General features: G+C 53.5%; 1 protein-coding gene across 1 annotated transcript in view; it reads right to left on the bottom strand.

Annotated features, from left to right (window-relative positions):
• The window catches only part of Cdhr2 (cadherin-related family member 2), a 35,655-nt gene extending 24,097 nt beyond the window's left edge, over positions 1 to 11,558 (bottom strand). Inside the window, exons 1-7 of the mRNA XM_013015980.1 lie at positions 11,508 to 11,558; positions 6,865 to 6,926; positions 6,254 to 6,328; positions 4,905 to 5,044; positions 4,684 to 4,737; positions 3,215 to 3,304; positions 1,751 to 1,840 (exon numbers count right to left, since the gene is read on the bottom strand). Coding sequence (XP_012871434.1) covers positions 1,751 to 1,840; positions 3,215 to 3,304; positions 4,684 to 4,737; positions 4,905 to 5,044; positions 6,254 to 6,328; positions 6,865 to 6,916 — 501 coding nt within the window. The 5' untranslated portion in view covers positions 6,917 to 6,926; positions 11,508 to 11,558. The remainder of the gene's footprint in view (positions 1 to 1,750; positions 1,841 to 3,214; positions 3,305 to 4,683; positions 4,738 to 4,904; positions 5,045 to 6,253; positions 6,329 to 6,864; positions 6,927 to 11,507) is intronic.
• Between the last annotated feature and the right edge of the window lie 1,182 nt (positions 11,559 to 12,740).

Here is a 12,740-nt window from a genome sequence, read left to right as displayed (position 1 = left end):
CTTCCCCTCCACTTTACAACTCACCGGTGCGTTGTATGGGTCTCTCACAGAGACCTCAAAGGAGAGGAAGTAGTCTGTCTGTAATGGGCAGGGAAAAGAAGGGGCAGGGAGTTAGGCCTCTGCTCAGTATGGGGGTGCAGGGACTGAGTACCCCCCATCAGGACTCTGGATCTGAAAACCTGGCTCCCTACTCCCCCCCTCCTCCCCCTCTCCCCCCCCATCCCTTCCCACATTGCTGCCTTTACCTCGTAGTCTAGAGAACTGGCCACCTTCACTTCCCCAGTCCTTGGGTTGACAGAGAAGAAAGTGGAGTCCTCGCCACTCATTGCATAGGTCAGTGCATCGTTATCTTCATCTTCAGCATACAACCAGAAGGCCTCCGCACCTGGAGAAAAGCCAGCCTGCCCGGGGTCCATGGCTACCTGGGAGGCCCAGCCAGGGCCTCAGGGTCTCCCAACACCTGAACATCTGAGATCCTCTGAGACCCCTCAGCCTCCTGGGGCTGGATCCCCGTGGTAAGAGATGTCTGGTGCGGCTGTGAAGGGGACAGCAGCCTCCTGAGTGCATAGGTCACTGCGCAGGCCCAGGGACCTGCCTGGATTTTTGGTTGTTGTTGTTTTTAGTCGGTTGTGGGGCTTGAACTCTGGGCCTGGGCGCTGTCCCTCAGCTCTTCAGCTCAAGGCGAGCGCTCTACCACTTGAGCCACAGCCTCCTGAGTAGCTAGGATGACAGGCGTGAGCCACCTGCGCTCCGTGTCTTTTGAAAATCCCACATTTTGGATCTAGTGTGAATGATACTGGTCTCCATGTACATGCAGCCCCAATATATACTTGGGTGGAGAAGAGGAAAGGAGAGAGAATGGCTGATAGGAACAGGGTAAAATTGGGCATGAAGAATAACTTTGGGTTGCCAGGTGCTGTTGGCTCACGCCTGTCATCCTAGCAACTTAGGAGGCTGAGATCTGAAGATCGCAGTTCAAAGCCAGACTGGGCAGAAACGTCCATGAGACTCTTATCTCCAATGAACCACCAGAAAATGAGAAGTGGCACTGTGGCTCTAGTGGTAGAGCACTTGCCTTGAACTGAAGAGCTGAGGGACAGCGCCCAGGCCCAGAGTTCAAGCCCCATGACTGACCAAAAAAATAATAATAATAACTTTGGGAAGTGTGGTAGACCTCCAACCTTGAAAAAAAGAAGCCAAGGGAGAGCTCTGGGTCCTGAATTTAAGCCTCAGTATCAGCACACACACACAAAAAAAAGACAAAAAAAACCCACATGTAGATTAGATAAATATACCTTAACGTGGAAAATAGTCACAGAATTTTGCCAGGTGCCAGTAGCACATGCCTATAATCCTAGCTATTTAGGAGGCTGAGATCTCAGGGCCACAGCTTGAAGCCAAGCCAGGAAGGTAAATGCAAGAGATTCTTCACACACACACACACACACACACAAAGAATCAGGCTCACGTACCCCTTCTTGTTTGTGCAAACTTTGGACAAGACTCAAGACCAAGTCTGACACTCCCAGTCTTCTTTGGGAAGCAGCTGTGTGGGAAATGCAGATTCCTCCTCAAGAGAGGATGCAGCATGGAAATCAGAACAAAGCTTGGGAGACCAGAGCGCCCAGGCAGAGAGAGCCTGGACAGCCAAGGACCGGGGTGGTTGTCTGTGGTGATGCTGCCACCTGGTGGCCAGATTGTGTATAACACCCCCCCACACACCCCTCCACACACACCCCTCCACACTCACCTTTTCTATGAAATACTCCACCGTGCCCCCTGTCCCAGAGTCCTTGTCTTCCGCCAGCACCGAGAACACCACCGAGCCAACCGGCAGGGTCTGTAAGGAGGGACCCAAGCTCCACTCCTGACTTTGGATCTCTTTCTTCCCTCCTCCACTCCCCCCCTTCTTCCCCTGCCCCGTGCTTTGCCCCTGTGGGGGTCAGCAACACAGAACCCTACTTTCCTGGTGTGCCTAATCAGCCTTCTGGCCACCTGAGCCAGCTTCTGATTGATGGAGCCTGTCTGGATCGGGGGGGCCGGAGAACATTCTAGAATAGCACATACCCTCCAGGAGTTCCCTGCTGGTAAGACATTTGCACAACTTCCACAGGGTGGGCAGAGATCTCTTAAAATTGTGACTCAAGAGCTGGGAAGGTGGCTCCGTGGTAGAGTGCTTGCCTAGCATGCATGAAGCCCTGGGTTCGATTCCTCAGTACCACACACACAGAAAGAGCCAGAAGTGGCTCAAGTGGTAGTAGTGCTAGCGTTGAGCAAAAGGGCCAGGGACGGTGCCCAGGCCCTGAGTTCAAGCCCCAGGACTAGGGGAAAAAATTGTGAATCAAGCTGAAAGCCTGTAATGCCAGCTACTTACGAGGCTGAGACCTGAGGATTTTGTTGTTGTTGGTACATTGTAGGACTTGAACTCAGAGCCTGGGCGCTGTCTCTAAGCTTCTTTTGCTCAAGGCTAGCACTCTACCATTTGAGCCACTTCTACTTTTCAAGTGGTTAATTGGTAATAAGAGTCTCCTGTGGACTTTTCTGCCTGGGCTGGCTTTGAACCATGATCCTCAGATCTCAGCCTCTTAAGTAGCTAGGATTACAGGCCTGAGCTACTGGTGCTCGGCTAGACTTGAGGATCTGGGGAGGGGAGGGTTGTTTATGTTTTTGTGTCAGGCCTGGCCTTTTGTGTTGGTTGTGGGTCTTGAACTCAGGGCCTGGGTGCTGTCCCTCATCTCTTCAGCTCAAGGCGAGCGCTCTACCACTTGAGCCGCAGCACCGCTTCAGGTTTTTCTGCTTATGTGGTGCTAAGGAATCAAACCCAGGGCCTCATGCGTGCAAGGCAAGCGCTCTACCACTGAGCCACCTTCCCAGCCCTCCACGAGACTCTTATTTCCAATTAAGTAGCCAAAAGCAAGAAGTGGAGGTATGGCTCAAGTGGTAGAGTACCAGCCTTGAGTGAAAAAGCTAAGGGGTAGGGCTCAGGCCCTGGTCTCAAGCCCCAGTCTGGCGTGCACACGCGGACGCATGTGCGCACACACACACACACACACACATCCAGCTGCTGTAACTGTGGTTCATGGAGGCTGGGGTGTCTTTCGAATGAATTTGGTCTTTTACCTGTGCCTCCACCCTCTCCAGCTGACTGTCCTTCCTTCCACTCTAAGATGCTGGGGGGGTGGGGGGGAGGGCTCCCCGTCAGCACAGAGCTCACCTCATTGATGCTGGTGGACAAGCTGGTGTCCTGGAAGACAGGGATGTTGTCATTTCTGTCTTCTAGGAGTACCTTCATTGTGGCCACCACCTGCAGGGGCGAGAAGCCAGGGGAGTCCACACAACGTGACTGGAGGGACACTTCAAGCCACAGAACAGCTCTCGAGTGTGGGGCCTCATGCCTGTAATCTCAGAAAGCAGAGCACACGCCTGTACTATCGAGGAGGCAGAGATGGAGAGGACTTTGTCCAAGGCTAAGATCCTAGACAGGCAGCAAGTAAGAGAGCTGGTCTGAAAAGTAACGGAAGCAAAAACAACGATAAAAAATGCTCCTGAGGTGTCTTCAGTAGTAGAGGGTAGAGCACCTGCCCAGCCAATGGGAAGCCCACCAAAAATAATGTGGGGGCTAAGGAGAAGAGGAGGGAGAAAAGGAGGGAGGGAGGGGAAAAAAAGGAAGGAAGGAAGGAGGAAGAAAGGAAGGAAGGAAGAAAGGGAGGGAAAGAGGGAGGGGGGAGGGAAGAGGGGAGAGGTGAAGAAAAGGAGGGAGTGAGGAAAGAAGGAGGGAAGGAAGGAAGGAAGGAAGGGAGGGAGGGAGGGAGAGAGGGAGGGAGGGAAGGAAGAGGGGAGGGAGGAAGAAAAGGAGGGAGTGAGGAAAGAAGGAGGGAAGGAAGGAAGGGAGGAAGGGAGGAAGGGAAGGAGAGAAGAAGGGAGGGAAGAGGGGAGGGAGGAAGAAAAGGAGGGAGTGAGGAAAGAAGGAGGGAAAGAAGGAAGAGAGGGAGGGAGGAAAGAAAGGAAGGGAGGAAGAGAGGAAAGAAGGGAGGGAAGGGAGGGAGGGAGGAAAGAAAGGAAGCGAAGGAAGGAGGAGAAAGGCCAAAAAGGAGGGAGGGAGGGAGGAAGGAAAGGAGGGAGGTTGAGAGTGAGGGAGGGAGGGAAGGAAAGGAAGGGAGGGAGGGAGGAAGGGAGGGAGGGAGGAAAGGAAGGAAGGAAGGAAGAAAGGGAGGGAGGGAAGGAAGAAGGGAGGGAGGAAGAAAAGGAGGGAGTGAGGAAAGAAGGAGGGAAGGAAGGAAAGAAGAGAGGGAGGTAGGAAAGAAAGGAAGGGAGGGAGAGAGGAAAGAAGGGAGGGAAGAGAGGGAGGGAGGAAAGAAGGGAAGCGAAGGAAGGAGGAGAAAGGCCAAAAAGGAGGGAGGGAGGAAGGAAAGGAGGGAGGGAGAGAGGGAGGGAGGGAGGGAAGGAAAGAAAGGAAGGGAGGGAGGGAAGGAGGAAAGAAAGGAAGGGAGGGAGGGAGGAAGGAGGGAAGGAAGGAAGGAAGGGAGGGAGGGAGGAAGGAAGGAAAGGAGGGAAGGAGGGAGGGAGGAAGGAAGGAAGGAAGGGAAGAAGGCAGGCGGGCGGCCATTTCCAATGGAAAACAATAGGGATGGATACCTGTAACCCTGCTCTCCCCCCCCCCTTCCCCTCCACTTTACAACTCACCGGTGCGTTGTATGGGTCTCTCACAGAGACCTCAAAGGAGAGGAAGTAGTCTGTCTGTAATGGGCAGGGAAAAGAAGGGGCAGGGAGTTAGGCCTCTGCTCAGTATGGGGGTGCAGGGACTGAGTACCCCCCATCAGGACTCTGGATCTGAAAACCTGGCTCCCTACTCCCCCCCTCCTCCCCCTCTCCCCCCCCATCCCTTCCCACATTGCTGCCTTTACCTCGTAGTCTAGAGAACTGGCCACCTTCACTTCCCCAGTCCTTGGGTTGACAGAGAAGAAAGTGGAGTCCTCGCCACTCATTGCATAGGTCAGTGCATCGTTATCTTCATCTTCAGCATACAACCAGAAGGCCTCCGCACCTGGAGAAAAGCCAGCCTGCCCGGGGTCCATGGCTACCTGGGAGGCCCAGCCAGGGCCTCAGGGTCTCCCAACACCTGAACATCTGAGATCCTCTGAGACCCCTCAGCCTCCTGGGGCTGGATCCCCGTGGTAAGAGATGTCTGGTGCGGCTGTGAAGGGGACAGCAGCCTCCTGAGTGCATAGGTCACTGCGCAGGCCCAGGGACCTGCCTGGATTTTTGGTTGTTGTTGTTTTTAGTCGGTTGTGGGGCTTGAACTCTGGGCCTGGGCGCTGTCCCTCAGCTCTTCAGCTCAAGGCGAGCGCTCTACCACTTGAGCCACAGCCTCCTGAGTAGCTAGGATGACAGGCGTGAGCCACCTGCGCTCCGTGTCTTTTGAAAATCCCACATTTTGGATCTAGTGTGAATGATACTGGTCTCCATGTACATGCAGCCCCAATATATACTTGGGTGGAGAAGAGGAAAGGAGAGAGAATGGCTGATAGGAACAGGGTAAAATTGGGCATGAAGAATAACTTTGGGTTGCCAGGTGCTGTTGGCTCACGCCTGTCATCCTAGCAACTTAGGAGGCTGAGATCTGAAGATCGCAGTTCAAAGCCAGACTGGGCAGAAACGTCCATGAGACTCTTATCTCCAATGAACCACCAGAAAATGAGAAGTGGCACTGTGGCTCTAGTGGTAGAGCACTTGCCTTGAACTGAAGAGCTGAGGGACAGCGCCCAGGCCCAGAGTTCAAGCCCCATGACTGACCAAAAAAATAATAATAATAACTTTGGGAAGTGTGGTAGACCTCCAACCTTGAAAAAAAGAAGCCAAGGGAGAGCTCTGGGTCCTGAATTTAAGCCTCAGTATCAGCACACACACACAAAAAAAAGACAAAAAAAACCCACATGTAGATTAGATAAATATACCTTAACGTGGAAAATAGTCACAGAATTTTGCCAGGTGCCAGTAGCACATGCCTATAATCCTAGCTATTTAGGAGGCTGAGATCTCAGGGCCACAGCTTGAAGCCAAGCCAGGAAGGTAAATGCAAGAGATTCTTCACACACACACACACACACACACACACACACACACGCACGTACTTCTGGAACTCCAACCCCCTTCAGGCCACCTCTGCCCAGTGGTAAGGCATGATGTCACAGGAATTGGGGGCTCTTCCGGGACAGGGGCTTGGTTCTGGTCCAGCACGGGAGTCATTACTTACCCACTGGTAGATCCTCAGGTAGGACAACGAGGTTTGTTATGTTACTTGTGAATTTGGGGGGCTTATTGGCTGTCACTGCAGGGACACAGAGCAAGGAGAACCTCTGGACACCGTGCAAAACTTGAACGCCCCCCCCAATCCAGATGCACTCCTGAGACCCCACAACTTCAGCCCAGCTCACCAGCCTAGAACCAGACACCCCCAGGAGTATTCCCCAGGCCTCCCATGTTGATGGGGGCTACCCCAGCCCCTCTACATGATTCTACTGAGGACTCCCCAGTTCTGTTCTGTAGGGGGGGGGTGGCAGGCCTAGGGCTTGAACCCAGGGCCCTGGGCACTGTCCCTGAGCTTCTTTTTGCTCAAGGCTAGCACTCTACCACTTGAGCCACAGCTCTACTTCTGGCTTTGTTTTTGGAGGGGGGGGAGGTGGATCGGGGTGGTGCTTCATTATAGTTTAGAGCCTCACAGACTTTTCTGCCCGGTCTGGCTTTGAACCATGATCCTCCCATCCCAGCCTCCCGAGTAATAGGCTTACAGGCGTGAGCTACTGCACTGGGCTTCAGTTCTGTTCTTGCGGGGCGGGGGGGGGGAGGAAAAAGGGGGGCACCTACCAGACCCCATGAGGGCAGGAAGTAGAAAGCAGAGCAGCCACAGCTGCGCCATCGGGCCGGACCTAGGAGACCAAATGTCAGACAAAGGTGCCAGCCTTCCTTTCACCCAGCTCCGTCTGTTTGGATCACACCCAAACCCACCTATTACCCACATCTTCTCCTGGCTGCTCCATGATTGGGCGGGCCAGGGGGGGGGGTTCCAAGCCAGGACACAGAGATCGGGGCTCGTCTGAGCCAATGATGATGCAGACTTGAACTCGGGTCCTTTGCCATTTGTGTAAATGTGGTCAAGCCCTACGCTGCCCTGTGGTTCAAAGCCAGCCAGGGGCAGGAAAATCCAGAGACTCTTCTCTCCAAAAAGATGGAAGTGGAGCTGTGGTTTCAGTGGAAAAGCTAAAGGACAGTACCCACCCAGGCCCTGAGTTCAAGCCCTGGTAATTGGCACAGAATAAATAAAAATCGGTCGCTTGTGGTACTGAAGTTTGAACCCAGAACTTTACTATATGCCTAAGCCAGCTCTCAGGGTCATTAGCCAGAGGATAACTAATCCTTACATGGCTTAAATAAGAGGTGCATTAATCATCATAACAAAGTCCGTAGGTCTTGATGGATGGAAATTTCTGGCACTTTGTACCTATGAACCGTCCCCACCCCAGAGGGGAAGGGACAAGGCCCGGGCAGTGAGTGACGGGTTTACAATCCCAAACTAGATCATCCAAACTAGGCTTGGGAGCTTCCGCCTCTAATCGCTGCTACTTGGGAGGCTGAGACAGTAGGAGCTCAAGTCCAAGGCCAGCCTAAGAAACTGAGAGAATCAGTCTCAAATTATAAAGATACACTGAGAGCTGGTGCTCACGCCTGTCATCCTAGCTACTCAGGAGGCTGAGATCTGAGGATCACAGTTCAAAGCCCGACAGGAAAGTCCGTGAGACTCTTATCTGTAATGAACCACCAGCAAACCAGAAGTGGTGCTGTGGTTCAAGTGGTAGAGCGCTCGCCTTGAGCTGAAGAGCTGAGGGACAGTGCCCAGGCCCAGAGTTCAAGGCCCACAACTGACAAAAGATAGATGGATAGATAGATGGATGGATAGATAGATAGATAGATAGATAGATAGATAGATAGCAAAAACTCAGAGGTGGAGTGCTTTCCTAGCATGTATAAGGCTCTGGGTTCAATCCCCAGCGCTGAAAATAAATCTATGCTTTGTCTCTCTCTCTTTCTCTGTCTGTCTCTGTCTCTCTCTCTTTCTCTCTTTGTGTTGGTTGTTAGGCTTAAACTCTGGGCCTGGGCGCTGTCCCTCAGCTCTTCAGCTCAAGGCGAGCGCTCTACCACTTGAACCACAGCGCCATTTATGGTTTTTCTGGTGGCTCATTGGAGATCAGAGTCTCACGGACTTTCCTGCCCGTGATCCTCAGATCTCAGCCTCCTGAGTGGCTAGGATGACAGGTGTGAGCCACTGGCACCCGGCTGCTTTTTCTCTCTTCCAGACTCTGGGTTCGTTTGTGTTCCTGAGCTGCCAGCTTTTCCTCCCCGGGATTCACAGACAGGGGAGGCAGATAGACGGCAAACTGAGATGGAGCCTGTATTTACCAACAGCCCCTCCTTGTACACCACCAGCACTTCGTCAGTTCTTCTCAAGCTGGCCACCAGTGGCTCAGGCCTGTTATTCTAACTACTCAAGAGGCTGAGAGATCTGAGGATCACGAATGGAGGCCGGCCTGGATAGGAAAGTTCACGAGACTCTTTTTGTTCTTGTAGTTATTCCTGGTCCTGGAGCTTGAACTCTGGGCCTGGACGCTGTCCCTGAGCTTCTTTTGCTCAAGCCAAGCACTCTACCACTTGAGCCACAGCACTACTTCCGGCCTTTTCTGTGATTACTTGCTGATGAGCCTCACAGACTTTCCTGCCTGGGCTGGCTTCGAACCACGATCCTCAGATCTCAACCTCCTGAGGGTAAGGGCCACCCATAGAAAGAGGGGATGGTTGGGTGGATGTGTACACATCAATAGTAAATGGGAGAAGTCTTCCATGGTGGGGGTGGGGGGGTGGGGGGTGCAGTGGCGTGGATGTGACCTCAGAGCCTGGGACCCTCCCATGATCCCCAACAAGATGCCAGGAAGCCTTCCCAGGCGCCCTCTGCTCTCCATTCTGTCTAGACCTGGCACCATGACAGTTCCTACACCCCCCTGGCTGGTCATTTCCCATTTTGGAGATGTCTAAATCGGGGAATCTGATCCTGAGTCTGGAAGGGTCACTGGGACACTGGCCAGTCTGAGACTTCTTTTTCTTGTTGTTGGTCGCGGGGCTTGAACTCTGGGCCTGGGCACTGTCCCTCAGCTCTTCAGCTCAAGGACAGCCCTCTACCACTTGAGCCACAGCGCCACTTCTGGTTTTTTGGTGGTTATTTAGAGATCAGAGTCGCATGGACTTTCCTGCCCGGGCTGGGTTTACACTGCGATCCTCAGATCTCAGCCTCCTGAGTAGCTGGGATGACAGGTGTGAGCCACAGGCACCCAGCAAAGTGAGCAGTTTTGAACTCAAACTGCAAAGAAGCATCAGATCTGGGTACAAACAAATGTGTCTAAGAGTTCATTCAAATTTCATATTAAGGAAAAACCAGTTTGTAAAAAGGCCTTGGGAATGGAATTAAAGAACCACGATCCTCAGATCTCAGCCTCCTGAGTAGTTAGGATGACAGGTGTGAGCCACTGGCTCCAGATCCAGTCTAATTTTTTCTTTTTTGCCTCTAATTCTGGAGCTTGAACTCAGGGCCTGGGCACTGTCACTGAGCTCTTTTCCTCTAGTGCTCTACCACTTGAACCACAGCGCCACTTCTGGCTTTTTCTGCTTATGTGGTACTGAGGAATTGAACCCAAGACTTCATGCATGCTGGCAAGCACTCTACCACTGAACCACCTTCCCAACCCCCAGTCTAAATTTTTTTTTTGTAGGCCTTAGGGGCTTGAACTCTGGTCCTGGGAGCTGTCCCTGAGTTCTTCAGCTCAAGGGGAGCGCTCTACCACGTGAACCACAGCACCACTTCCAGTTTTCTGAGTGGTTTATTGGAGATGAGAGTCTCACGGACTTTCCTGCCCAGGCTGGCTTTGAACTGTGATCCTCAGATCTCAGACTCCTGAGTAGCTACAATGACAGGTGTGAGCCACCGGCGCCCGGCTGGTCTAATTTTTTTTTAAAAGAAAATAATCTAAAATAGCTTTTTACACTGTTTGAAGGAGGGCTGGGAAGGTGGCTTAGTGGTAAACTGCTTGCCTTGCATGCATAAGGCCCTGGGTTCGATTCCTCAGCACCACATAAGCAGAAAAAGCTGGAAGTGGTGCCATGGCTCAAATGGTAGAGCACTCACCTGGAGCTGAAGAGCTGAGGGACAGCGCCCAGGCCCAGAGTTCAAAGCCCCACAACCAACAACAACAAAAACACAACACAAACAACCAACCAAGGCCTGGGGTGTGGCTCCAGTGGTAGATTGCTTTGCCTAGTGTGCTTGAGACTCTGAGTTCAAACCTCAGTTATTACCCAAAAAGGCCACCCAGGAGAATTGGGGGGTTGGTCCAGAGACCCTACCAACCCAGGATGCCCTGTCCACCCCTGCCTGGTCCTGGGGGAGCAACTTTCAGCCACAGTCCAGAACTCCAGAGAGCTGCTAGAATTCAGAATCACCTAGAAGGGGAGGGTCCTAGGTTGACCCAGAGCCTTTGGGGGGGAGTACCTCCTCATTCAAGGCTCAGTCCACCGTGTTGTAGGGTCCCCCACCCACAGCCACCGCTGCCAGGTCTGCTCAGCTCAGCCAGCGCCTGTTCCGGCCCCTGTGTTCACTTCCTGTTTTCTCCGGCTTTCCTCCCACCTGCTCCCCAGGTAAGAAATGACGTCACGTGGTGATGCCTAATCCAGGGCCCACCGCAGCCCCTCATCCTGAAGATTCCCAACAAGTGTGGGGTCCAGGCCTCATCCCCGTACCCCGATACTTTGGTGTGAGAATAGAGAACCCCCCCCTCACACACACACCCCACCCCTAAACACCAAGCTCCCTGCCAGCCTCACAGCGACCTGAGTCCAAGTGATCCTGAATCTGGATTCTAGCTCCTCTTCCTGTCTGTGCCTCAGTTTCCCCCCTTTCCCCCCCCCCGCTGAGAAAGAGGGTGACGGTGGGGTAGGGGTTTGTTTTCATTGAGAGGATCTCCATGTTTATGAGGGTGCTGGTGGCCACCCCCAAAATAAGTCCCTCCCTTTTGGGGAGGGGGGGTCAGTCCATCTACCTTGAGTCCTGTCCCTTCACCCAGCAGTCGGGGTGGGGGGGGGCAATGGGGTGTCTCAGAACCAGGCTTGTTCCTCCTCAAGCGTTGGTAGCTCATCCTCACCCCCCCCCGGGTCCTCCTGGAAGTGGGGTGTCCACGCGTAACCCCTCTTCTACATCTGGCGAACACCCACAGCGGGGTGGGAGGGGGGCCAATTCCCGAAGAGGGCAGGGAGGGATCAGGGGCACTAAAGACAGCCCAGCACCCTCGCTAGCCCGACCGGCCACATCCACACCCAGCTCTGGGGATCAGAATCACCCCTACACTGACCTGGGCCCTAAGAACTCCTACTTCATCTTCTGGCCAGGAGACCACCCCACCAGCCCTTACCTGTGCCCCCGGGAGGGGCGCCGAGGTGGTGACCCGCACTGGGAGGCACAAATGGAAATTGGGCACTGAGGCCAGGGCAGCCCAGCCCGCAGACTTTAGCACCATCTCCGCCTCCCCTGAGCAATCATTAACCCCGCAGAGACCGCACCTCCACTCCTTAAGAGGTGCTGACAGCTGGGGAGGGGGGGGGGAGAGTGGGAGGGAGGAGACACCAGAAAGATCTCATCCAGGGGCCCTGAAAATGAAGGTGTGGGGCGGTCAGAGCCTTCTGTGTCCCATCGCGAGTCTCAAATAACAAGTTGGGGGGGGGGATGAGCCAAGAATGAGGACTCATAAAATGGGGACACCCTAAAAGTACAAGTACGGAATCATCAGACACTCAAGAGTCCAACGCAGAGGTAAGAGGACCCCAGCATCGAGGGCTCTACCACTTGAGCCACAGCGCCACTTCCGGTTTTCTGGTGGTTCATTGGAGATCAGAGTCTCACGGACTTTCCTGCCCGGGCTGGCTTTGAACTGTGATCTTCAGATCTCAGCCTCCTGAGTTAGCTAGGATGACAGGGGTGAGCCACCAGTGTCTGGCCCACAATCCTTCTCTTAATGGCCTCAGGAAGGCCCTGTGTGTGCCTGACCGTGGCCAGGAGTTGTAGAGAAGTCGGTGCTCACCAAGCCTCGCTGCAGATCCACGCGAAGTCATAACATGCAAATCTTGGGAATTTGCATCTTTTTTGATTTTCGGTCGATCATGGGGCTTGAACTCTGGGCCTGGGCGCTGTCTCTCAGCTCTTCAGCTCAAGGTGAGCGCTCTACCACTTGAGCCACGGTTTTCTGGTGGTTCATTGGAGATAAGAGGCTCACGGACTTTCCTGCTCTGGGCTGGCTTTGAACCATGATCCTCAGATCTCAGCCTCCTGAGTAGCTTGGATGACAGGCTGTACCACAGAGAAGAACTCGAGACACATGCCCACATGTTCCAGGGGCAGAGGGCTTCGGCCCACAGACAGGGTCTGAAATATGGGGAAAATAGGGGGAGTGGTAGCTACTCGGGAGGCTGAGATCTGAGGATCACAGTTCAAAGCCAACCCAGGCAGAAAAGTCCATGAGACTCTTATCTCCAATGAACCCACCCCCCCCCACAAAACACCAAAACACTGGAAGTAGAGTTGTAGCGTTCTCTCTCTCTCTCTCTAACACACACACACACACACACACACACACACACACACACACACA

This window comes from Dipodomys ordii, unplaced genomic scaffold (genome assembly GCF_000151885.1).
Source record: "Dipodomys ordii isolate 6190 unplaced genomic scaffold, Dord_2.0 Scaffold29, whole genome shotgun sequence".
Taxonomy (NCBI): Eukaryota; Metazoa; Chordata; class Mammalia; order Rodentia; family Heteromyidae; genus Dipodomys; species Dipodomys ordii.
The sequence above is the reverse complement of the archived record's forward strand: the minus strand, read 5'-3'. Positions and strand labels throughout refer to the sequence as shown.